At 43.1% G+C, this 26011-nt stretch overlaps 1 protein-coding gene across 2 annotated transcripts in view; it reads left to right on the top strand.

Moving 5' to 3' along the window:
• The window catches only part of Mtmr7 (myotubularin related protein 7), a 76804-nt gene that overhangs the window by 46480 nt on the left and 4313 nt on the right, over positions 1-26011 (top strand). For both annotated transcript variants that reach the window (XM_075986560.1, XM_075986559.1), the window contains 6 exons: positions 6523-6655; positions 18664-18773; positions 19689-19814; positions 21718-21767; positions 22400-22600; positions 24747-24887. In XM_075986560.1, coding sequence (XP_075842675.1) covers positions 6523-6655; positions 18664-18773; positions 19689-19814; positions 21718-21767; positions 22400-22600; positions 24747-24887 — 761 coding nt within the window. The remainder of the gene's footprint in view (positions 1-6522; positions 6656-18663; positions 18774-19688; positions 19815-21717; positions 21768-22399; positions 22601-24746; positions 24888-26011) is intronic.

The following is a 26011-nucleotide window of genomic DNA, read 5'->3' as shown; positions in this document are numbered from 1 at the left end:
CATTCTGAGTAGGCGCTTCGTGGCGAAGTCGTAGGTATTTATAGATATAGTCTTCCCATCTTGCCACATCATATGTACCAGGTCTCTGCCTTTCTAGTAAACTTCCACTGCACAACACAGACAGAATCTCCAGACCAGGGAAGAAGATGCTAGGAGGTTTGCACTTGGAGGATGTGAAAAAGCCTTAAACTTCTATTGTTGCCTTTCAGTTTGTGCCTTTCTGTCCGAATCAGACTTGAACCCTTCCTCTGACCCTGACCACCCTCCTGCCTACACCCTGTGTCTTCTGCGTTCTCTGAGAGTTTATACTTCTTAGATGATATTCTGCAGCCAGGCTAAGGATGGGGAGGGAAGCTGGGGCTTTACTGAGTGGAGACTGGAAATCCGTCTCCTACCCTGCTTTTCCAGCTTTACACAGAGATAAACAGATAGACCTGCTAACTGAAGAGCCAGTGATCCAGTTGGCTGTGTGGTGTATGCCTTCCCCAGAGTGTGGCAGCTGCAGGGCCAGGCCTAGTCCATATTTAAAGCCAATTAATCCTCAGGATTTGATGTGAAGGGTATATTTAGTACTCACTCTGTTTATTCTAGTGATAAGAAGTTTGACTCTCATCCATTAAATAAAGTTAGGTATCTTCTCATATAATCCAGGCACACACACACACACACACAGTTTTTAAACCATTTGCTTTAAGCTTTCTTTCCTTTTTTTTTTTTGTTTTAAGGACCATAACTATGCTGGTTGTTCCCCACCCCCACCCCGAGTGTGTTAGGCATCCTAGGTAGCCAGGAAAGGTTTGCTTACTGACGTGCAAGCATTCCCTAGGTCCTTGTCCCTGCACTTGGATTTACTCCCTAGTATACAGAGAAAGGCTCAGGAGGCCGCTCAGAGGATCCTGATCCTTGGCCTTTGAGCAAGGCTAAATCCACACAAGAGTTTCCCAAGCCATCCACTCAGATGAAAGCCTTCTGAACTGCTTGCTGCTGTGAGAGTGATGGGCAGCAGAGGCCGTGACATCCTCAAGTATGTATTGTCCAGAGTCTCCTCGGGGCCACTTGCTGCTGCTAGTGATGGGTGCATTGAAATCTAAATGTATCAGAACAGTATTTGCTGAGGACTCAAACAAGGAGTGTTCTATCACATCGCAGCCTTGTCCTTGACTATATCAGATGTTCGGATTTCAAAATTTATCAGATTTTGATGAGCTTGCAAGAGTGTTAAGCGCTTTCTTATTTAATTCTTGTAAGAATCCTGCAGATTAGCAGACCTCTTTTCTTTCCCTGGGTAAGGGCTTAACTTTAAAGAGGTTAAATAATTCACCAATATCGCACAGTTTAGAGCTGAGATCGCATTCAGTCAAATACAAGCTTATTTGGCTCCAAAGACAGTGTCTCTTCTGTTTACTAAAATCCTCTCTAGTGGACGATATCTCCACTTCAGGACACTGTAGAGGTTTCCCACCTCAGTTGGCCACACACCCAGTGGAACCAGAGACACAGCTGAAGAGCCAGCCCCAAGCTCAGCCAAAATCACTTCAAGGCCAAAGGAGCAGGAAGAGCCTTTGAACTGTGCCCTGACCACCTAGCAGCTGTGGAGGAAGTGAGTCCTGCATACTGGGGTGAGGTTGAGATCAGCCTGTGTCACGCTCCGGCTCCAGAGACTGCTTAGCATCACTGCATCTGTGGTTATTTTATTGTGTAACAGAGTCATGGGGTGTTTCTCTTTCTCTGGAGATGAGGTAGTGTCTGTTTACTGGGTTCCATGCAGGTGGCATCTTCAAGACACAGCTGTGAAGATTAGGGGTGTCTAACAGGTGGGACCATACTTCCTGGTCATATATGCCTCCGCCTTGCAGGGCCAGTGACAGATGACAGAGAATGGGAGAGTGCCATTGTGTTTTGTGGCAGGCGAGGACAGTCATCACTCCTATTCTTTGTCCATGAATGGATGGAGCAATGTCCTTTGGCTTAGGTCTGACCTGAGCAAACTTGATCAAACCTTGCTGAGACAACTTCCCTGCACTGAAGGTCCCCAGTGAGGGGCTCTGGGCAAGTGTGCTGGTAGGGCTGCAGGAATGGGCTCTTCCCATAGTAGATCTTCCATGTGTGGAATGGAAGCCGACGTGTGTGCTTTCAGAAAGTCACCCTTTGGATAACCATGCTAATAGAAGAGAGAGATGGTCACCCTTTGGATACCCATGCTAATAGAAGGCAGAGATGGTCAATGAGGATTCACCAGAGAAGCACTGTGAAGCAGTAAGACAACTGTAATCTCCTAGCTTTGCAGAGAGCTATTTATCTAAGTGCTTTCTTTCCATGGGGCCCCTTCTACCAACTACACAGAAAAGGTGAGCCTGGCAGAAAGCACAGGAGGGGCAGAGTCCCGGAGAAAAGCATTCTTCAGTCCACATAGCCTGTAGATAGGGAAAAAGATTGTTTCACATCATATGTGGGTTGAAATGTAAATTAACCTGAATCAAGATTCCTGCTTGAATATAATCCTGGTACTCTTAAATATGCACAAGCAGCCTCTAGATGGGGAGGGGAAGAAGTTGACAAGCTCATCTGTAGACAGTATTTGTAGGCAGTAGAACCATCTAGCATTTCCATGAGGATGCCACAGTTAAAGTTAGAGGTCATAGGAAGATGAGGGGAGGAGAGGACCATCCTTTGACAACCTGTCTCAGTCTTTGGCCCAGTTCTTCTGCTAAAGTCAGCTTCGCTGTGGTTTCCTGTTCAGCTCTGAGCCCAGGCTTTGCCATGATTCGGGCATACAGTGTAACTGGTATGGTCCTGGACTCCAAGGCTAGGGTGGGGATTAGGCCTTCCTTCAGCTGGCTCTCCAGACCAGCACTCACTGGGAACTCATGGATGTGATTCATGGGGTGGTGCAGAATCTGATTGTGTTTCCTTCTAGTTTGGGCTTGATCACCTCTTACCGCATAGTCATGTGACCAGTTGGTCAGCCAATCATTAGTCTCCTTTGTAAACTGCGTGTCGAGTGTGGCCATAAGTGAGGTGCCGACATGTGTCTGTAACTGATGGGGCTCCTGGGCAGCACATGCTCTCTCCACTTCTCACTGCTGATTCTTCCTTTTTTTCCTTTTTCAGTGCTGGGGATTGAACCTGTGACTTCAAGTACTTTGCTATTGAGCTACATCCTCAGTCTCTGTTTACTTTACTTTGGGGACTGGATCTTACTATGAGGTCAAGGCTATCGTTTATTGTCCCTGACTCAGCCCACAGAATAGCAGGGGGTACAGGCCTGTGCCACAAGTCCTGGCTCACTGCTGAGTTTTTAACCGCCCACCACTTGCCATGCTGCTCCCGTGTGGTGGACCTTCTTCGTCATCAGCTCTAAATCAATTTCTACTTTTTCATTAAAGATACTCAAAATGACTCAATAGTTGTTCACCACGACAGAATTTAAATTCCTCAACTGAGGCTGTCTGTAGAGGACCCTAAATGCTTTGACCCCCTCTTGGGTCTTCATTTCCTTTACTTCTTTATCCAGAACAGCCTCTTCATCCTCCCCAGCAAACCCCAGCTGTAACTGTTGTTACCTGGCAGAGTTGCACAGGTTCCAGCTCTTACCAGTCCTAATACCTATTTGTTCCCTCTGAAGCCTGGTTGAGATTTTATGCTACCATTTGCCACTGGTACCATGTGTTTTCCCTTCTGTCTTCAGTTACTTGCTTAAGGCAACAAGAACAACATCATGTGCATCTTCTTGACTCTTAGTTTCTTCTATGGGTATTTCTGCACCAGAAATGCTAATGCTAGATAGCAAAGGGTTTTCCTGTGAACTGGGTAGATTTTCCCACCCCTGCTTCTCAAGCAGATCTAGAAATTGGGATGCATTTAAAACACCATGGCTTTATGTACTTGGGAATTTTTAGGACCAGAAGCCAATAGCTGTTTACTTAATTATAAATGTAGTTCTCAAAAGAGCCACATTAGACCTGCTAGTAGAGAATTCTTGGTGTAAAGCATACTCTGTCCTATCACTATCTATCTATCTATCTATCTATCTATCTATCTATCTATCTATCTATCTATCCATCTATCTGTCTATCATCTATCTCAGTCTAGAGTAGCTTTTTGGATAAAACTGTGTTTCTGCTTTGAGAGTTCAGCTTTTGCTGAAAATAAGTGCTGCTCCTGAAAAAAATTGTCTGTATGATAGATTAAATATTGCCACCTTCTGTCTGTTGTGTGAAGTACACATTGACTTTCAAAATGCTTCCTCCTGTGTGCCAGTCAGGAAGACTGCCAGTCGGTTCTTCCTTTGTAGCTTCTTAATTATTTTAAAGTCTGAGCATACGTTGTATATGTAATAACATGGTTGTTGTTTTTAGAAGAGGAGGGGATATGTAGTGAGGAGACTTGACTTGAACTCAGATGCAGAATAAGTGTACGAACATGAAGCTTCTTGTATGGATCCTGTTAATTTGTTGACTTGAACTCAGATGCAGAGTAAGTGTACGAACATAAAGCTTCTTGTATGGATCCTGTTAATTTGTTGCATTTTATGAAACTTATTACAAAGTTTTAGCCAACAGCCTTGAAAATAATTACATAAAGCAGTGATTTTTTTATAGTACATAATTTCACGAGAGCAGCACGTGTGTGTAATTTCTAGAAGAAGAAATGTCTCATGAGATATTAGAACTTTTTAAAGGATGAATATACAGTATCTCTTAAGATTTAAGTTTTTCTTGGTTGAGGCTGAAGCCTGTGCTCTTAGGACTGGTGGCCTGCTTCTGCAGACTGGGATCAGCTGTCTGAAGAGCTGACAGGCCCCACAGATGACAGAGGAGCTGAGCTGAGAGAGCGGGAGCCCGACTTGATCTTGAAGCAGGGACTCCCGTGGCAGGGGCTTGCTGTCAGCTGTATTCTGTTTCCTTCCTTATGACCTCATTTCTATGACTTATGATCCAGACTTAATATATGCTTCCTGTAACCGTGGAAGGCTACAAGAGCATCTGAAGCATTGTTGATAGTGTTCCCCTGTAGCTTGCCATCTCTTTCTGCTGAAGTTGTCACCTGTGATTTTAATTCTTCATAATGAAAGTGAATAAATCAATCAGTAAATTTATTAACAGTGGGTGATTGCATGAACACTCTTTAGCTTACACATATGTACATGTAGATGTATGATGTGTAGAGGGAAACGGGGTAGATAGATCGGGGTCCATGTCTTTGATGCCTGGCTGTATTCCATGTATATGCTTGACTTGTCCAGATACCACTCTGATGAGATATTCATAGGTGTGCAGCTTCCGTGTTTACAAAAACATCATGGCAGACATTCTTCATCTGTATGTGCTGGGACCTTTAATCTTGTAACTAGAAGATCTGGGCCAGGGTATTTTTAACTTAACTTAGTTTTTTGAACTGAACCATTTGAAGTACTACTTTGTGCTGTATTCTTAAAAGCAGGTCTTCCCCACCACCACCCCTATCCCCTAACCTTTGTGGCCCAAAAAAGAGAATGGTCAGTGGAACACTGTTCTTTGTAAGTGACAGCTTGCTCAGTCAAGCTGCAAGAGAAGAGCATTCCCAGCCTTATAGTCCCGTGAGAAATCTGTTTCCCACCTAGGGCAGGACTCATCTGCTTGATTATACTGCACAGGGTTAGTTTGGGCTTATTCAGTTTCTTCAGAGTCCATTAGCATTGAACCCAGTTTACACTGAAATTCCAATGTCCTATCTACAAAATTACGGTTCTGAAAGTGACAAAACCCCCTCCATTAGCCATAGAGATTTGAAGAAGCCAAGTGGAAGAAGCGTCCGTCCCTTCAGCCCGGCTATCAGCATTCTCCCTTTGGTTTATCGATTCCTGCTGAAGGGTCAACTGATAAATTAGAAGTAACATTTCTCCCTGATGACGTGTATGTTGGTGTTACGGTTCTGGCAGAGCTATATATTGATAGACATCTCTGTGGATATTCTTCTGCCTGTCAGCAAGTTCTGATGTATAGTGTTGAGTTGATTCTGCCACAGACTTCCATATCAGGCCAGCACTGGCGTCAGAACTGGCACAGGCATCTCCATAGGACTTAGGGAATATTTCCCAACTAAGGAAATGTTACCCAGACCAGCACATGAGTGCTATTGATCATAGCTCAGCACATGAATGCTGTTGATCATAGACCAGCACATGAGTGCTATTGATCATAGACCATCACATGAGTGCTGTTGATCATAGACCATCACATGAGTGCTATTGATCATAGACCAGCACATGAGTGCTATTGATCATAGACCAGCACATGAGTGCTATTGATCATAGACCAGCACATGAGTGATATTGATCACAGACCAGCACATGAGTGATATTGATCATAGCTCAGCCTTTGTACTTGCAGCCATGAAAGCTCAGCACAGTGTTCCAGAGATTTAAACTGCATTGTGTGTCTATACATCTTTGCAATGTTCTTATTAGTGTCCAGGAAATGTGTTGGTTGTTCCATGTCCTGAATGTAATTGATGCCTATTTTGTTTTGCTGACCATTGCAGCTTAATGCAATGGCCAATCGTGCTGCAGGGAAAGGCTATGAGAATGAAGACAATTATTCCAATATCAAGTTTCAGTTTATCGGGATAGAGAACATCCATGTCATGAGGAACAGTCTTCAGAAAATGCTGGAAGGTAAACCATTTTGTTATGCACAGCAGTAAAAGAATAGTTAAGTATTTTTATGCCTGAATGGAATAAGATAGTCTTGATTTATTTTTTTCCAATGATACTGTTAAACACATGGTAACTTGGGAAAATAATGTTGCAGTTGAGAAAATAATTATGTTGAAGTGCCTTCTCATTTCATTCAGTGGTTGTAGCAAGTGATTTTTCATTCGGCATGGACTCTTTAATATTCGAGATTAAAGTACAGAGGAAGAGAGCCTTCCTTCCTTCCTTCCTTCCTTCCTTCCTTCCTTCCTTCCTTCCTTCCTTCCTTCCTTCCTTCCTACCTTCCTTCCTTCCTTCCACCCTCCCTGCCTGCCTGCCTGCCTGCCTGCCTGTATCCCTCCCACCTTTCCTCCCTCCCTCCCTCCCTCCCTCCCTCCCTCCCTCCCGCCCTCCCGCCCTCCCGCCCTTCCTCCCTTCCTCCAAGAACATTTGGAAAGAAAGTAGCCCTACCTTTAAAGCACTAGCCCAGTGTTCCGTGGGGGAATCGGGTTCATAAACTGTTGCACATTGCTGAGTGACTGTTAGATGGAAGGATGTTGGAGTTCTGGAAAAGAACTGTAGAAGAAAACTGGGCTAGCCTGGCATTGTTGTTGAGAAGACACTCCTTAGTGTGGGCTAGCCTGGCACTTGTTGAGAAGGCACTCTTCAGTGTGAGAAGTGTTGTATTCACCAGGAAAACTTCACATTGGCACACTTTATAATTTATATTCAGCGGTTTCAAATGTTCGAGATCATAAATTTTCTTTTGTACAAAAAGCTGCTCCTGGGAGTATTTGTATCATAGGCCTTTGACTTTGGTTTCTACATTACCCTGTATTTGGTTTTTCAACCCTTGTCCCTTGGTCTGTCTCACTGCTTTTCCTAAAGGACAAGCAAACTGAGTTTGGGAGGGCAGCTCTCTTTCACAAGGGCTCATGGTGCTTCCGCATAACCCTCGGGTGTGTGGAGTGAGCAAGCAGTTTTCTGGATGCCTTTCAGCGGTCTTGATCAATGTTTGACTACCTGTTTTTCCTGAGTAAATTATAACCACTGCTGGAGGCTCAGCTGATGATGTGGTGCAGGAAGACCCGCCTTCCTGGGGTTTCTACTTCAGACAGGAGCCCTTGGCATTGCGGGCTGGGGAGAAGCTAATGGAGTTAGTTCCCTCTTGACTCTTATTTTCTTCAGCTTTGCTAAACCATGGTTTGAGATATTATCAGAAGAGACTATCAGAAGAGCCCCAGGATATTTTATCAGAAACAGAAGTTTAGAATCAAATTCACCCCCTTTATAGGTTCTCTCATTGGGATCAATAGAAGTCAACTTAAACTTACAAGTTGTAAACCAAACTGTTTTCGCCCCACATACCTAGTAGATGAAGGGTAAGTTTTTTGTTTGTAGCAATTTTGTAAGGTAATTGTTCACAGTAGTTCCCATTCCCTCACCCAGATAATTGCTTTCTTCTCAAAGAATAAAGTAGCACTGGCTTTTCTTTGCTTAGTCATCAGAGAAATGTACATCAAAACAACTCTGAGATTCCCTCTTACACCTGTAAAAATGGCCAGAATCAAAAACGCCGATGGCAGCTTATGTTGGAGAGGTTGTGGGGGAAAGGGAACACTTCTGCATTGCTGATGGGAATGCAAGCTGGTACAACCACTTTGGATGTCAGTGTGGTGATTTCTCAGAAAATTAGGAAACAGCCTTCCTCAAGACCCAGTAATACCACTTCTGGGTATATATCCAGAGGATGCTCAATCCTGCCACAAGGACATGTGCTCAACTATGTTCATAGCAGCATTGTTTGTCATAGCCCGGAACCTGGAAACAACCTAAATGCCCCTTGACCTAAGAATGGATAAGGAAAATGTGGTACATTTACACAATGGAGTACTACACAGCAGAAAAAATAACGACATCTTGAATTTTGCAGGAAAATGGATGGAGCTAGAAAACATTCTTTTGAGTGAGGTAACCCACATTCAGAAAGACAATTATCACATGTACTCAGTCATAGGTACAGCCTACAATCCACAATCCCAGAGAATTTAGGCATCAATGCGGACACTAAGAGAGATAGATTTACATAGATCTAATCTACATGGGAACTAGAAAGTAGAAAAAGACAAGATCTCCTGAGTAAATTGGGAGCATGGGGACCTTGGGGGAGGGGAGAGGCAGGGAGGAGAGCAGAGAAAAATGTAAAGCTCAATAAAAATCAATAAAAAAAATATCTGAAATTTGAAGCTAGCAAATGGAATCTATAACAATATTGAGAAAGATGTCATACAATAAAACTATAAGTTTTGTAAAAGAAAAAGAAAAGGATTGGTGGTTAGAGCCAGGCAGTGGTGGACCATATCTTTAATCCCACCCAGCACTTGGGAGGCAGAGGCAGGTGGATCTCTGAGTTTGAGGCCAGTTGGTCTACAGAGTGAGTTCCAGGACAGCCAGGGCTACACAGAGAAATCCTGTCTCGAAAAAAAAAAACACAACAAAAGAATGGTGGCTAGAGTTTGGAGTGAGCTCTTTGTGAGCCTGTTCTCTTGCTCACTGGTTCAGAGAAAAGACCGTCTACCGTTTGTATGAGGGACATAGCACATGATGCACACAGAAGCAGTTCATGTCACAGCTTGGTGAGATGGCGCGACAGCCTGAGCCCTCTTTGTGCATTTTGTCCTCAAACAAGGGCTTTGGGAAGAGATAGGCAGGGGCAGATTTTCTTTTTTATGACCAATATGCCATCTTTTGGATATTGTCTAGAACTCCCCCCACACACACACCTTTCCCCTTCCTCCCTCCCTGGGAGTTCTATTCCTTGCATTCCACACAGATCTTGTATTACTGGCTGTTCTGTGTCTGTACAACTTACCACTCAGTCATTTAAATAAAACGATGAGCAACTAACTGCTAGATGTCAGGCTGGTGCTGGGGTGCTGATGTTAGGGTGCTGATGCTGGTGCTGGGCTGCTGGTGCTGGTGCTAGGGTGCTGGTGCTGATGCTGGGGTGCTGATGCTGGGGTGCTGGTGCTGGGGTGCTGATGCCAGGGTGCTGATACTGGGGTGCTGGTGTTGGGGTGCTGGTGCTGGGGTGCTGGTACTGATGCCAGGGTGCTGATACCGTGGTGCTGATGCTGGTGCTGATGCTGGAGTGCTGGTGCTGGGGTGCTGGTACTGATGCTGGGGTGCTGGTGCTGGGGTGCTGGTACTGATGCTGGGGTGCTGGTGCTGGGGTGCTGATGCCAGGGTGCTGATACTGGGGTGCTGGTGTTGGGGTGCTGGTGCTGGGGTGCTAGTGCTGATGCTGGGGTGCTGGTACTGATGCTGGGGTGCTGATACCATGGTGCTGATGCTGGTGCTGATGCTGGAGTGCTGGTGCTGGGGTGCTGGTACTGATGCTGGGATGCTGGTGCTGGTGCCGGGGTGCTGGTGTTGCTGTTGGGGTGCTGGTGCTGGGGTGCTGGTGCTGGGGTGCTGGTACTGGGGTGCTGGTGGTGAGGTTCTTGTGCTGGGGCGCTGGGGTGCTGGGGCTGGGACACTGGGGTGGTCTTCCTCCTCTTCTTCCTCTCCCTCCACCATCTCCTCTTCCATTTCCCCTCTTCCTCCTTCCCGTCTTCCTTCTTTTCATCTTTTTATTTTTTTGGAAATAGGGTGCCACTATGTAACCCAGGCCTCAAACTAGATATCCCTATACTTCTGCCTTCTGGGTGCTGGGATCACAGTCATACACATGTTTTCATGTAAATAATTGTGGTTTATTTTCATATCAATGTTCTATAATGCATACTCTGTTCTATATAGTGATCGTCTTAGAGGTCAGACAGTTGAAGATAAAATTAAGTTGAGAAATTCAAAGAAATGTTTAAATTTGTTCTGATCAACTTAAAAAAAATCATTTCTCAGCTTAAAAAAATGACACTGCAAAGAAGGTGGTAAAATCGGTGCTTTGAGTATTCTGTCGTTGAATTTGGCTTAGAGAGGGAGTACACTTTACTTAGAGATACATAATTTACCAGATCGCCTCCTCTCCTGGACTAATTCACAATATGACTTTACACACGCCCACACTGATGGCAGTGTTTCACTTACAGTGGTAGAACCTTGGAAGCTAGATTCATGTACAACAACAGTAAACTAATTGATATTTTTTTCCACATTCTTGATAGAAGATGTAGGCATAATACATTAAATTTTTAAAATTGTATGCCTATATTCATGATCCATTGAGTGCTGTGTATAAAGAGAGGTGAGGAAGAATTCAGAAGTGATTGCCGAATTAGTGCAGGATCATGGTGGGTGATGTTCTTGCCCATCTGTATTGACAAAGTTCATGTCATGGTTGGCTTACATACATGTTTAACAATACTCTTATCTCACAGTTTCCATGGTTTAGAATTCTAACCATGCTTGTGTGCAGCCTGGGATCTAGAGGCTCTTCTCGAGGATCTTAGGGACCTGTGACTTTCCAGTCCTGTGGCTGCTACAGTTGCTATGTTTGCTTCTTCAAGTCAACTGCAGGTGCTTCTCTCCAGTTCAGGAATTTGTAGATTACAGTCTAAAACTCTATAAAGTTTTAAGTAAGACATTTTCAAATGCTCACTACTTTTTCAAGGGAATATAGTGGTTCAAGAATGTGTGTTCTTTCTCTGTGGCATCCTGTGAGGATTTAGAAATTTAGCAAGCCACAACCCCTAATACCTTGCCACTTTTTTTTAATCATTTCTTACTATGTTGTGTCAGCAAGATTTAGAGTAACTAGGACATTCCTAAGCAGAGTAAACAAAGAAGAAAGGGTCGGATGTGGATTTAAAGGCCAGCATGATGAGCTGTTTCCATAAGGCTGTCCCGGGGCTTGTCAGCTGGCGTTTGTTTGCCCGTGACAGTATGATCTCAGATTTGCAGAGTGTGTGGTTCCCAGGAGCCTCTGTAGTAGAGCGGGAATGTGAGATCCCCAGAATCCTCTGCAGCTTACGTCACCTTCTCCATTATACCCCGCCAGTGATCCTTCCTCCAGTGCGATCCCAGAGCCTACTCCTAGTCTCAACTTCTGTTTCCACCTGCTTTGAAAATTTCCTGCTTAGACATTTTCATCTTTTAAATCCAGTTCCTGTTCATGGTGGCTTGATTTGTATGGCAACTGTTAGGTGTAGTGTAGGTTACCGTTGTGCCTTGTAAGTCTGTAACTTGTCTTTTTATACAAAATTCACTGGTGAAGCTGATAAAAGCTACGGGGCAGCCCTCGTGTGTGCCTGCTGTCCTTTTCAGGCTAGCGGTTAGTATTCCGGAGTATGTTTGTGTAGGTATACACTCACGTATGCATATGCATGGTATTATGTGTATACAGATGTGCATGTGTTTGCTATGCTGCTAGCTCAAGCAGTGCTAACATAGACACTAACACAGAATTTATGTTTAACTGCACTGAATCATTTAATGTATACTCTTTTAAGGAAAACAAGGCTATTCAAAAGGTGGTAGTATTGTGTAGAGATTTCAGACAATACTATCTTGAAAAAAAGAAGTTTTGAAGAATAGTCTTCAGTCTTGTGAAGCTTGATGGAGCATCTCTCCAGCGAGTGAAACTTCTCTATAAATGGCCTGTGTTGCTGGTGAGGCTAAGGAGGGCTTTATTCTTGACATTATTATATTAGGTACAGTTCAGAAGGACAAAGCTGACTTGACTGAGTGTTCCCTTCTTCAGGCTCCACTCCCGTCCTTCTCGAATGGTAGCACTTCCTACGCTGGTCACTGAAGGGAGACCAGTTCTCTGAGGACTGTCTGAGTGGCCTTGGCTTCTCGACTGCAAAAAGAAAATTGATAAAACCAACACCAGCAGCACTTAGGCATACTTCAGGATGCCTACTAGGGAAAGAATATGCTCGCTACTGCTTTGGGTACTAGGGAGTGTGGGAAACATCAACCCTGTGCCCCTTTTTTGTGTCCTCCCTCACCTTGCCAGCATCTGCACAGGAAAAAGAAAGCAGTTCAGTAAGTGTGCTGGGAAGACCGAGGAGGGCTGCCTTTCTTCTGAGTAGCTTTCATATTTCTTGAGTTCTAAAATAACACATCTTATGTTGGATTTTAATTTTTTTTTACACTGCTTTGTATGCTTGTCCCACAGATGTACCCTGTTACATGTACAGTGTGACTAGACCTAGCGTCCAGCTCCAGGCTGGTACAGTTCTCTGCAGTTTGTGGCATACACTCCTGATGTCAGCTGACATGAACTTTGCTCAGCAAAATGGTTTGTAAATATTGGTTCAGGTTTGGCAACAAGAGTGGAACAAATCAGTCTTTCTGCCTTATCCTGAGTTTATCCAAACAAACACAAGAGCTTCGTATTTAAAAGCCCAGGAACTGATTGTTTCAGTTTTCAGTGTAGCCCCATCTGTCGTGTGTGTTAATCATCCACAGACCTGTGTGCTTTGAGGGTGGCCACTGGCCATTAGGGAAAACACCCTCTCAGCTGTCACCTCGCCTGAAGTGCTGGCGAGATTATTTTCCCAAGCGTGTGCACTTTCAGTGTTCCTGAAAGCAGACTTGTTACACAAGAGCTCTTCTTAGTGTGGAAGAATTGAGCTGACATGACCGGAATCCAGAGCCCGCCCTCCCCTTCCGCCTGGCACTGGCGCTCTCTCTCTCCTTGTTCTGTGATGCCTCTCCCTCTCACTGTCTGCACAGGCCATCTCCAGGTGAGCCACAGGGCCCTGGTGACGTTAGCTTTCAACTTGCTGTCATTTCTGCACCCTGTGGGGAGAGAGGATAAACAGGACCCCTTCTTCTAGGCTGAACTACACATTTTGAATGCCAAGATAGTCCTTAATCTGCTAGGTTTTTTTTAAAATAAATATGTGTGCTAATCACCCCCCTCCCCCCCAGTCTATACAGTACCAAGCCGAGCATTGGCCTTGTGTGAAATAACTTGAAGCCAGTGCGTTCCATGGAAGATTTAATGGAACTAGCTGAGTCTGATGACTCCCTCCTTGGAATGTGTGTATTTTAGGATTAAGTTTAACACCTTGGGTCATGGCCTGAGGCTGGATGTTCTAAGCAGGCATTCAGGGAGGGAGCTAGACTTTGCCTCACTTCCTGCTGGGCTGGGTTTGGACAGTGTGCACAGGCAGAGGGGAGCCTGCCATGAATGCCCTGTTGAATATCTATTAGGCCACGCTTTGCATACAGGCAACTGGGGGCTGACATTTTACCTTTGCATCAGCTCCCACTATCCACTAATGACATTGTTCTCTGAGCTCCGGAAAGTTTCTGTGGTGTGCTGTGGCTGCATAAGGTCTTCGGAGTGAAGCTCAGAGATGGTGTTAGCACTGGCTTCATGGGAAGTGTGAGAGGCCAGTTTCCATGCAAATGCATGTGCTGGCTCTTACTATGACCAGTGAGCTGCCCTCCAGAACCCTAGTCACAGGGTGTACCCTGTCAGCTCAGCCTTGCCAACCAAGTCCAACCTCTCTTACAGAGTAACCTATCTGGATTATTTGATTACAGCTAAGCTAATACAAAGGAAATCCCTGGTTGTAGGAGGTGAAGGCTGCTACAGCCTTGAGCTCTTTCTACGGTGGAGGTCTGGAGATGGTTAAAAGGGACATTACATTTTGATTTTTCAATACTTACTTGGAGAAAATTCTGTAAAGTTCTAAGCAGTTCTGTGTTTATAACAAAAGACAAAATTGCGCTTTTCTATCTCCTTTCATGCCTTCTTCCCAGGGCACCCCCCCCCATCATCTTAAACCATGTGGATTTGGTTTCTGAGATCCCTTCTTTAGATGGGGTCTTTTGGGAGTGCTCTGAAGGAGAGGGTTGTACTGCTGTTCTCTGCCTTCCACTTCTAAGTACCTGCTGCCCCCCCCCCTGCTCCTTACCCAGCATGCACATCCCCTTTACTATTCTGTCCCATCATTCAGAGCTGAGGCTGCTCACTCATGCTCTGTTCCCCGGGGGTTTTTCCTGTCATGGCAGAGTTCGTTTGCATGGCTCACTCCATGTGGTGCCTGGTGTGTTCTATCCTGGAAGGTGGATGACCACCCAGCCATGGTTAGATAAGGGTGCTTTGTTGCAAGGAGTGTTGGGAGCTAAGTGTGGTAATGAGGGTACATTGGAGAGACAGAAGAGGTACAGATGAAGGGATGCAGAGGGGAGCTCCGGAAGATGTTCAGGAAGGCTATATTTCCTGTGTTGGATGGAGGGTGCACGGCAGGAAAGCTGGGTGGGGACAGGGCTGTGAGGTGGGGTTGAGACAGCAGAGAACATTTACAACTGTGTGTTAGACTCTGCAACCCGGGACTCCCCTTCGCCTGCCTTATTTTGTCTGGCTATCTTGGGAAACTGGGATCTGGAGCCATCCAGACAGGACTGTGTGCAATCTTGCCACGAGTGACCAAAGAGGTGGGGGATATCTGGTCCTTTCCCATGCCGCCAGAGTGTGAATCTACTCATCAGAAAAGTGATGTCAGTGTCTTGTTTCCTTTGCCTGAGCCAGTTTAGAGCTGTTAAATCCTGTTGTAGGTCATTGTTCTGTTGCTTCGTGTTCCATGAGCTGCTCCAGTGCCTTCTCTGTCTTGACTTACTGGCTGTGCTCCAGTTGTTCTTTTGTAAACGCCTCTTCAGTGGTGCTGCTCTGGACTCCACAGAGCTGTGGATGCCAGCCTGCTCCTGTGCTTCTGTCAGACTCCTCGCCTGGTGTAATCATATCTCAGCAGCAGGCTTCTGTGTGCATAGGATGAGAATTTGAATTCTAGAGCAGAAAGATGAGTTCAGACCAAGCATCAGCATCCCACCCAGGTAGACTGGAGTCCAATCAGGCGCTGGCTTTCTAGTCACCACCCTGGATGCATGAATAGATTTTTGTTTATTTAGTGACTCAGTTTGATACCCAGAGAATTGCCCCAAGATACTAATCCACACTGGCACGGTTTAATCTCTTTTTTCTATTCCAGTTGAAAATAACATACTTTCCTACTTCCTCCTGGTTTCCCATCTCACATGAACCATTCATACCACTTCCCACAGAGCTCTCCACAAGCATAGCTACCCATATGCAATCTTTGCACATGTACAAGCATAGACTTCAACATGCATAGCCTTCTCCTATGTATAGACTTCCCATTCGCATATCTTCCCCGTGTATATCTTGCTCACATTCCCTGCATGTATAGCTTCAATACCAGGGTTTTAGGAAAAAATCCCCTCCCAGAGTGGCATATTTGTTACAATCTATGCACCTACACTGACACATTCCTGACTGGGAGACATATTTGTTACAGTCTGTATTCTTACACGGACACATTATTACCACTTAAGCCCAAAGTTTCCATTTGTGTTCTGTGTGTTTGTTTAAGCCTTTAATAATATGTATCCACCATTATACAGGGTAGCTTTTCTGCCCACAAAGTGTTTGTGTCCTGATGAGCCCTCCGCTGTCTGACCTGACCCCTGGAAACCACTGACCTTTGCTTTCTCCATGGTTTTGTCTTTTCCTAAATGAGGAGGAAGCTCTTTTACATTGCATTCTTTCATGCATTTGAGGTTATTCCTTGTCTTTTCATGATTCAGTTGCTCATTTGTTTATTTTTATGTATGTATGTATGCATGTCGTGTCTGTGTGTGTGTCTGTGAGCAGTGTGTGTACATGTTTGGAGCTCAGAGGTCAACATTGGCTGTCTTCCTCTAGTGCGCTTCACTTTATTCTTCTGAGACAGGCTCTGTCACTGGATCCAGGCTTACCAGGTGACTAGACTAGCTGGCCAGTAAGTTCCAGGGATCCTCCTGCTCTTCCCTCTCCCTGAAGTACCAGGTAACAGACATACACCACCATGTCCAGTTTTCATTTGGGTGTTGTGTTCTGAACTCAGGTCCTTAGGTTTGTTCAGCAGGGAACTTCCTGATTGAGCCATCTCCCTAGGCTCTGATACAATAAAATAGATGTCTTTTTTTGTTTTCTTTTTTCTTTTTCTGTTTGAGACAGGATTTCTCTGTAGCTTTGGAGCCTGTCCTGGAACTAGCTCTTGTACACCAGACTGGCCTCGAACTCACAGAGATTCACCTGCCTCTGCCTCCTGAGTGCTGGAATTAAAGGCATACGCCACCACCACTGGCCATAAAATAACTTCCTTAATGAATGTTTGTGTTGGGAAGTCTCAGTTTGTTTCCTTCATCATTATTTCTGTGTGAATTGGAGTTCAGCTGCTGAAAGTTTTTCTGTGTGGCAGAAAACATAATACATGGCAGGAAGCATCTCCTGAATTAAATGCTGCCCTTCATAATTTCCATGTGCTTCCATATGCATGGTACCTGCAAGGCTAAAAGTTGAATGTGGGGGTTTAGCTTTGAATGCGTATCTTTGTTTTAACACTCACACAAGTAAGGCACAGAAACCTTGTAGAAGAAAGACCAGAAAGATCGTAAGAGCCACAGGATCAGGGAGTTTGCTCTGAGATTATGTCTCCTAGCAACATTAGAAGCTATACCTATAATGTCTGACCAACATGGATGCCCAAACATGAGCAGAACAAAGATAACACTTACGAGCAAACCAAACTGGACAAGCAAGAGTCCACAGGGCCTCAACTGAACACAAAGAATTATAGGCAGCTGAAGAAAGCTGGGGGTAGGACTTGTGGTCTTTCCCAGGGAAAAGCATAGCAATTGGCTATTCAGTGCTAAATAGTCAGCCCTAAAAACATGCATACAGGCAACATTGGATGAGCTCAACAGGTTATGCTTAGATATATATATATATATATATACATATATATATATATGCATGCAAAAAACAATTATTGAAAAAAATAGGTCATGAATTTGAAGGGGAGTGGGCAAGGGCATATGGGAAGGTTTGGAGGGAGGAAAGGGCAGGGAAAAATGTTATTAAATTAATTAAATTATAACCTGAAAAAAAGAATGAAGACATGAGGCTCAGTGGGTTGAATAACAACTCTAAGATGATTACATAGCACTTTCTGACAGTTGGGAGAAGGAAACAGAGTTCCCTACTTTCTGTATGTGTTTACTACATGAGTGCGCACCATAGAAGACTCTTAGGCCTAAATAGTACTCTAGATCACTATTTAATTTTCCTGGTTGATATATAATACTTGAAAGGTCTTCTTAATCAAAAGGTTTGGAATGTTGTGTTGGAGATCCATAGAACATCAGCCTTAAGGCTTTTTATTCCTCACGTTAAGTACAAGATGAGTTCTTGAGATCACTGTTTCTTGTTGATAATGCTTTAGAAATACCTACATACCTGCTTTGGATGTATAAAGATGGATATCATTGGGATCCTAGTTTTTCATTAAGTCAAAGGGGAAATCCCTGGCCTGATGCACGGAACTGGGATCAGAGGTACAGAACCCAGTTTCTGCACACAGGTTTCACTCGCACTTAGTAAGCTGCTGGCAAAAGGAGCTATATCCTTTCCGTGTAAGGAATTCTATTTTGTGTTCTTGTAACGGTCCTAATATTAAGCACTGAGGTGTTGGAGTATTCTAATTGAAATAACTGCTAACGTCACCATTGTAATGATTTTCCTTTATACTGTTCTTAAGTCAAGTGCTCCTTAGCTGCAAAAGTGTAATACCTTTGCCAGAGAGATACATGGATGGATGGTCTGCTGGGCTTCTGCAATGACAACAGTGACTTGCATTAATATTGGGATTCTTGCAGGTAGATCCAGTATCTCTTGCAATCAGAGAAAACATTTCTTAGAAATATTTTTTGTTTGTTTGTTTGTATTTTTTCGAGACAGGGTTTCGCCGTAGCTTTTTGGTTCCTGTCCTGGAACTAGCTCTTTTAGACCAGGCTGGCCTCGAACTCACAAAAAATATTTTTTAAAGTGATTAAATGGAATCTAACTTTATATACTTGGCTATTTACTGATTAGCTAGATAATATCTGCTAAAGCCAACGCATTCTAAAATGTGATCATGTAGAATGAGAGATCGCCTTAATTTCACTTTTGTAACATGTTTCTCTTGCAGTGTGTGAACTTAAGTCTCCCTCTATGAGTGATTTCCTGTGGGGGCTAGAGAACTCAGGCTGGCTAAGGCACATCAAAGCCATCATGGATGCAGGGATCTTCATTGCAAAGGTTTGTGAGGGCACCGAGGAAAAGGTTAAGGGGTAGACATGAAATGAGTATAACCTCAAAGCACAGCCTGTTCTCTTCTTATTTGCTCTCCTGTGCCCACTGCATGGGTATCAGGGTTTGTAGGCTCTGTGTGCTGAAATATCCTGTGAGAAAGTACAGTGGCCAACGAACTGTGAGTTGTCACAGTGGTCAAACGTTAGAATGTTTGCAGGTATTCTCTCGTCTGTTGTTAGACTTAATCCTGGATGAAGGAAAGAGTTTTCTGTAGGAGATCATACAACTCGTGGGAGTCACCTCAGTGATGGGGGCAGGATTTAAGCATGTAAGTCATGCCGCAGTGACTAAGCAGGATCAAATCAAGTCTCTTACAGAAGTGACATGCACACACGTAGGCATGTAAATGTATAACTCCAGTTACTGACAAATGTTATATAATTGCCACATTTTCCAGTTCGTGTTTTCTGCCAAGATAGCTAAAGATGTGTGCATATATTCGGCAGCAGATAGGATTCTTTCCTAGCATTTTCTGCTATGGTCTTTGCCTGTCCCTTCCTCTGGATGTATACCTTGGCACTTCTCCTTTTATCTGTAACTTCACAATTTGATAAATTGGATTTCCGTACCTTTCCCTTTTAGAAAAGGCCTGTACATTTCAGTAATACTTAACCCCAACATTTCAGTAAGATTTAACTTGGGTTGCAGGTGCGTTGGGGGACATACCATAAAAGTGTGCACACTTGTATTCGGTCCACTTGTTACATTGTGGAGAATTAAATGTTGGCTGTTGAACGTAGTGAGAAGGGACAGAAAAGCTTTGGTCACTGGCTCTAAGAAGGTTGGGCTTAAGTGCTAACTCTAGTAGTTCTGTTAGCTGTAGCCAAACCTAATAGTCACTCTAATTCTTTGCCATTTCAGGCAGTTTCAGAGGAAGGGGCAAGTGTCCTTGTCCACTGTTCTGACGGCTGGGACAGGACTGCCCAGGTGTGCTCGGTGGCAAGCCTGCTGCTGGACCCTTACTATCGGACTGTGAAGGGCTTCATGGTGAGTCTGGTGACAGCCTTCCTGAGAGAGAGCCTTCGTTTTTGGAATCTTGTGACTGTTTTCCTTTCCAATCAATGTTATTCTTCTCTTACTCGATCAGCAAGGTTAACTAAAGGGGAGAAATTGAAACAGATTTGAAATAGATTTATTTTGAAGATGTTGAGACTAGTATAGGTCAATGCTGTGTGTGAATTCAGGAGCAATATAAAATATATTTAGAAGTTTGGAAACTAATGATTTTTATACATAATTTGTTTACAGATATCTCAAGTTGGGGCAGTGTATGACTGTATGACAGAAAACATGAGCAAAAATATTTGGAAAAATTTTCTGCATTGTATCTATTTCTGCATGTGCAAATAGTACTTGGGGGAACAACAGCAACAACAAACAGCGGCATTCATTCCTAAGTCTGTTTTATAATGGTCCTTGATAGCACTGGATGACATACTGAATTTCTAAGTGTTCTCCCTTTTCGCTGGAGTCAAGAGTGCATCTTTGAGAGCTGGAACCTTTTGGGTGCGCATCACAATTTGACTCCAGCTGCAGTTGCCTGGGTGTGAGGTTGTGGCTGGGCTGGTAAAAGTCTTTCAAATGACTGGAGGACTTTCCAGTGACTGGCTGACCTAGTGCCTGCTCTTGAACCATAATTTGATAGAAAATTCCTTGGTGGATCTTGAATCTGCTTGAGACAGAAGCTAACAGGAGCTCCACAAAATCATCTGTATCACTGGACCTTTGTTAGTGATGTCAACTGTTACCCTGGGGAGAAGACAGAATAGGCAGGCTACTTGTTGAGAAGATACTACTTCAGACATTTGAGGTGCACCTCTGCCTCAACGTTTTTTTGAGCAGGCTAGGTTCCTTTGTTTAGCTGGAAAATGTAGGGTTTCCTAGCTACATACTCTAGGAATCTTTCCACATTAAGCCATTAAACATATGTAATGCATTTAGAGTTGTCAAGGGCCAACTTCAGCTCGTCCATGTATTTCTAAAGAGATATTGATGACTTATGCCATTGCCCATGTGTACATGGGACTGCAGACTGCTTGAGTGAGGATTGGGACCAAACTCAGGTCTTCTGCAAGAGCTGTACACACACTCCAGACTATGGTTAAACATTTTTTTTTAATCTACACTATTTCAGATAGTAAACTCATGGTAGCCCTAATTTCAAAGCAAGGCTGAAATTTCAAACATAGTTCTTAACCCCATGATTTTAGACTTTTAAATACAGGGTACAAGAAAGTATCCTTTACTTTTTGTTGGCAGGGAGGGATTTTACATTGTAGGCAAAGAACATTGTATGTTGGTTAACAAATAAGGTGAGGAATAGGGAGGCCTAGGATATTACATACTTCCTAAGTTTATGTCTCTGGAGACTATTTCATCTGTCTTTAGCTTCTCTTTCTCTAAAATGATGGGTAATAACGGCTGTCCAGCCAACGCAATGACATGTGAAGCCATAAACACAGTGCCCGGCACATAAGAGAGAACTCCGGGTAGAGTTACTGCAGTTTCACGCATGTATTTAAGTTCAATTTTCATGTACAAGGCCTTCAACTTTGCCCCTTTTAAGTAATCCTGGATATCATGGTTCTTTTGAGATTGATTTCTTATTGTTTTATATAAAGGTTTCCCTGTGACTGTGTCTGTGCACCATGTGCGTGTGTAACTGGAGTTACACAGTTGTCATGTGGATCCTGGGGCCTGGGACTGGGTTCTCTGAAGAGTGTTAAGTGTTCTTAAACTAATGAGCCCTCTCTCTGTCTGACAACATATTCTATCACTTAGGGTTTCTTAAGCTCCAGTAAATGAGTACTTTAGTATTAGTATGGTTTTCTATGTTTCCCTCAGAAGCTTCCAGGATATTTATATTCTTTTTGTGTGTATATATGTTTAGGTATTAATTGAAAAGGACTGGATTGCCTTTGGACATAAATTTAATCATAGGTAAGAAATATATTTTTTCTTTTATTGAAAATAGGTTTTTTTAATGACTACATACTGATTGCCATTCCCGTTCCTCTGCTTCTCCCAGTTAGTTCCTCCTCACATTCCCTCCCATCTGTATCCACCACTTCCTTTCTATCCTTAGAAAGCAAATAGGCATCTAAGGGATAAATAAAATATAAGATAAAATGAAGCCGGGCGGTGGTGGCGCACGCCTTTAATCCCAGCACTCGGGAGGCAGAAGCAGGCGGATCTCTGTGAGTTTGAGGCCAGCCTGGTCTACAAGAGCTAGTTCTAGGACAGGAACCAAAAAGCTACGGAGAAACCCTGTCTCGAAAAATCAAAACAAAAAGTGCTTCTGTATTATTAATCTAAGTTCAAATGCAAAGTTTAAATTAAAAAAATATTCTTTGTCCATAAAAAGTTTTCTGTCACACATACTCTTTTCTATTCAGACTTCATTACAAAGTTTATTTTCCAATTGGAATCTTAAAATTTATTTTTCTACTTCATCCAAAGTTTGTAATATCTATTTAAAAATTGAAGTTGCTTTATGATTATCTTTGCATTTATAGATTTCTAATAAAAAACCCACCTCCTAGGTATAAAGTCTAGAATACTATGTTTTATAGATATGGAAATTTAGATGGTGACCCAAAAGAAATCTCTCCGGTGATCGACCAGTTCATTGAGTGTGTCTGGCAGTTGACGGAGCAGTTCCCGTGCGCCTTTGAGTTCAACGAGCGGTTTTTGATTCACATTCAGCACCATGTCTACTCCTGTCAGTTCGGAAACTTCCTCTGCAACAGCCAGAAGGAGAGACGAGAACTCAGGTAAGTTCCGGTGCTCAGTTGTTAGTGATTTTGGCAGCTGAGATTTCATACAGACTTTCATAGTTTTCAAAACTCCTTGAGTTACAGAACTATTCTACGTTCTTTTCCCTTTCCTGACACCATTTCATCAATGGTTTAAATGTTATCAAAGTCACTTCTCCCTGTGATTCTGCCTGAATCAGACAGGTCGGAAGACTTAACACTAATATTTAAAGGAAACTTCTGGAACTAAAGAAATTTATGTTTGCCTTAAAAATGTTAGACGTTATTTGATAGACATAATAAAAACTTCAGATTAACTGGAAAAGCCTATTTGAAACTGAAACCATTAGGTTTTTAGTTTTGTTTTGGGGGGTTAAAGTCATTGCACATAGCAGTTTGATGAGTTTCAATATAAAGATATTTTCATTCAAGTAGATCCCATATGGTGACTTTTTACCCTTTCCTTAGGCCCTTTTCTTCTTCTTCTTCTTCTTGACTTTTTGAGATGGAGTGTCACAGTACAGCCCAGGGTGTTCTGGAACTCACAATCTTTGCACCTGAGTGCCACCACACTTGAGAACAATTCCATCTGGGTTAAATTCATTAGCCAAGGCTAGTAATATTTTAAGTGTAGAATTTTAATACCATTGAAGACTTAGGTGATTTAAGAAGTCCAAACAGAACTTTTTGAGGTACGAATAACAAAATGATTTTAACTCTATTGTGTATGACATCCAGTTTAATTGTGGAAAAAGGTCAGTTCAAATAAAGTAGATTTTAGTAGGTTTGTGCCATCTGGAGTGGAATGAAAGTTACTTTTTCTAGTATATGCTGGTTTGTTCTCTCCATGGACCTTAAAGTGTGGTTTCTGATAAATGGAGACTATTTAGGAACAGAGTACAGGCTTCTTGGTAGAGTGGTTCCTACACAAGCATGGGGACCTAAGCTCAACCCCCAGAACTCACATTTAAAAATAAACAAAAACCACTGGGTGTAGTGGCATGCTTTTAGAAGAGAACTTTTATTTTAGGTGTATTACGTTTTGCCTGCATGTGAGAATGTGCACTGTGTGCATGCGTGATACATGCAGAAGTCAGGAGAGGTGCTAGATCCCCTGAGACTAAAGTTAAGGATGGTTGTAAGCCACCATGTGAGTGCTAGGAAGGAGACCTGGGTCCTGAAAGAACTGCTGAGCCATCTCTCTCTTTAGCCTGGCGGTGTGCTTATAGTCCCAGTGCTGGAGGATTAGAGACTGGCAGATCCTTTTAGATCTCTAGGATTAGTGAGAGAACCTTACTAGAAAACAAGTGGCATTTGGGAGATGGCTCAGTGGCTTATGTTTGCCCACAAACATGAGGACTGGGGTTTGTGTACAATTCCAGCCTCTGGAGGCTGACAAGGGAACCCTGGCAGCTGTCTAGTGAGGCTGAGTTGGGGGTTTGAATAAGTGGGCCTGCCTGACAGAGTAAGGTAGAACAGTCAAGGATGATTTTTACATCTGCCCCCATGCGTGCATGCATGCATACAACCTCCTCCCTCCCCCCATAGAGTGGGAATGGAAAAGGGGGGAGTTCAGTTTCTGAAGGACTCCTCAGGGTGAACGCCGGCCTCTGTCTGCAACCACAGGATACATGATTAATGTGCACATAGCAGAGATTATCCTTTGGTCTCACTTGGTTTTCTTGATAGTTTGTGGTCTGCTTATGTACTAGGATAGCTAATCCTAATGGTATCTGCTTGGCTTTCAATACTGGCTTTTCTACTAAGCATGGGATTTGGGGAGACCCATTCATTTGTCTCTTCATTCAGAAAATGGGACATATACAGGAATTGTGGGTTAAATGAAAGAAAACTGAAGCATTTAGCATAGTGCTGGAAAGTTAAGCCAATAACTGATTGAGGATAAAAACTGAATGAAACTATGTAACTGATATTTTTTTAAATACTCAGAATATGCAAACATTTTGTCAAGGCTGGTACAAACAGTAATGGAGTAAGGAGTATCCTAAGAACACTTTTGTACCATGCCAAGAAGCCACTGGCAGATGGTAATGTCACTGCTATGTATTAACGCCTCAGATAACAATTACTAGTTCTTTTCCAGCTGGAATATACTTGTTATTTAGAAGAACCAAGCTGAGTCATTTTTTTTTCTTTATAACAGGATTCAAGAAAGAACCTACTCTTTGTGGTCACACCTATGGAAGAATCGGGCTGACTACCTCAATCCTCTGTTTAGAGCTAACCACAGTCAGATGCAGGGGAGCCTTCATCTGCCTACAGCTCCATGCAACTTCACATATAAGTAAGACCTACTTTAGAAATTTGCCCCATGTGCTTTGCAATTGGCGTGACTTAACAGTCAGAGGCCAAAGTGTGAACGCTGAGCTTCAAGGCTTTACTGGACATAAACCCAGCAGAGAGGATAACTGGCTCTCGGATGGTGCTATTGCTGGCAGTGCTGTTTCTCTAGGTCCACGGCTTTACACGTGCATTTCCCTTTAGAAATTGATGCTTTATCATAAGGTCCTTACAAATAAAAGTTTTCACCATGGTAATTGTTTGAAGAGGGAGAAAGGAAGGAAAATGAAGTCCTGTAGAAGTAGAATTGAAAGCACAGGTTTGGCAGAAATATTTGTCTGTGGAAACCATTGATTTTAAGATGGTATTAGGGTAGGGAGAATGGAGAGCAGGTACATTGGATGTGTGCTACATGCTCTCATTCTCTTTTCATGATAAAATGATTCCTATCAGGCCAGAAAATGGCAAACAAACACAGTTTGACACACACTGTGGGTCCTTTTCCTAAAGATGATTTTAGTCCTAGTTACATTGGTATTATTTCTGACAACATAGTCAAATATTCTATATCAAAAATGCCTGCATGGTTTGTGCAAAATAGCAATTTTTAAAACTAATCAAGACACACTACAGTTATTTTTACTGCAACTTATTACTAACTCATAACTAATAGTGTTTTCCTGAGGCTCAGGCACTGTTCTATGTGCTGCAGATAGTGAGAGCTCTTGCCCTCACAGCACTTTTTTATAGTCCTAGGGATAACCCCCATGACATCTGTTCCATTTGCATTGTAGAATGCTTGCAGTCTTGGGTAGATTTATTGAAAACGCAGTTTCTGGTGGTTATCCTAAAGTAAAAGCTGTTCCAAGTCTAAAAGCCAGCTTTCCTTTGCAGTGGAAATTCTAAATATATATCACAAATTCTCAAAGTTCCAATAATAAAAAAAATACACTAATTTGGTCTATTATAGAAAAAAACTTTTGTTTTAATTCAGTATTATATGAACTTCCTCTTTCTAAAAGAAGTCAACTACCCTAGAAAAAATACCAACCTGAGTAGTTGCTTTTCCAAGCCTATACCTTGGTGATGGTTTTTAGTGTTGTTGGGCTGTGATCCTGAGGACAAGGC

The sequence above is a fragment of the Microtus pennsylvanicus genome, chromosome 9 (genome assembly GCF_037038515.1).
Source record: "Microtus pennsylvanicus isolate mMicPen1 chromosome 9, mMicPen1.hap1, whole genome shotgun sequence".
In the NCBI taxonomy this organism is placed as follows: domain Eukaryota; kingdom Metazoa; phylum Chordata; class Mammalia; order Rodentia; family Cricetidae; genus Microtus; species Microtus pennsylvanicus.
The sequence above is the reverse complement of the archived record's forward strand: the minus strand, read 5'-3'. Positions and strand labels throughout refer to the sequence as shown.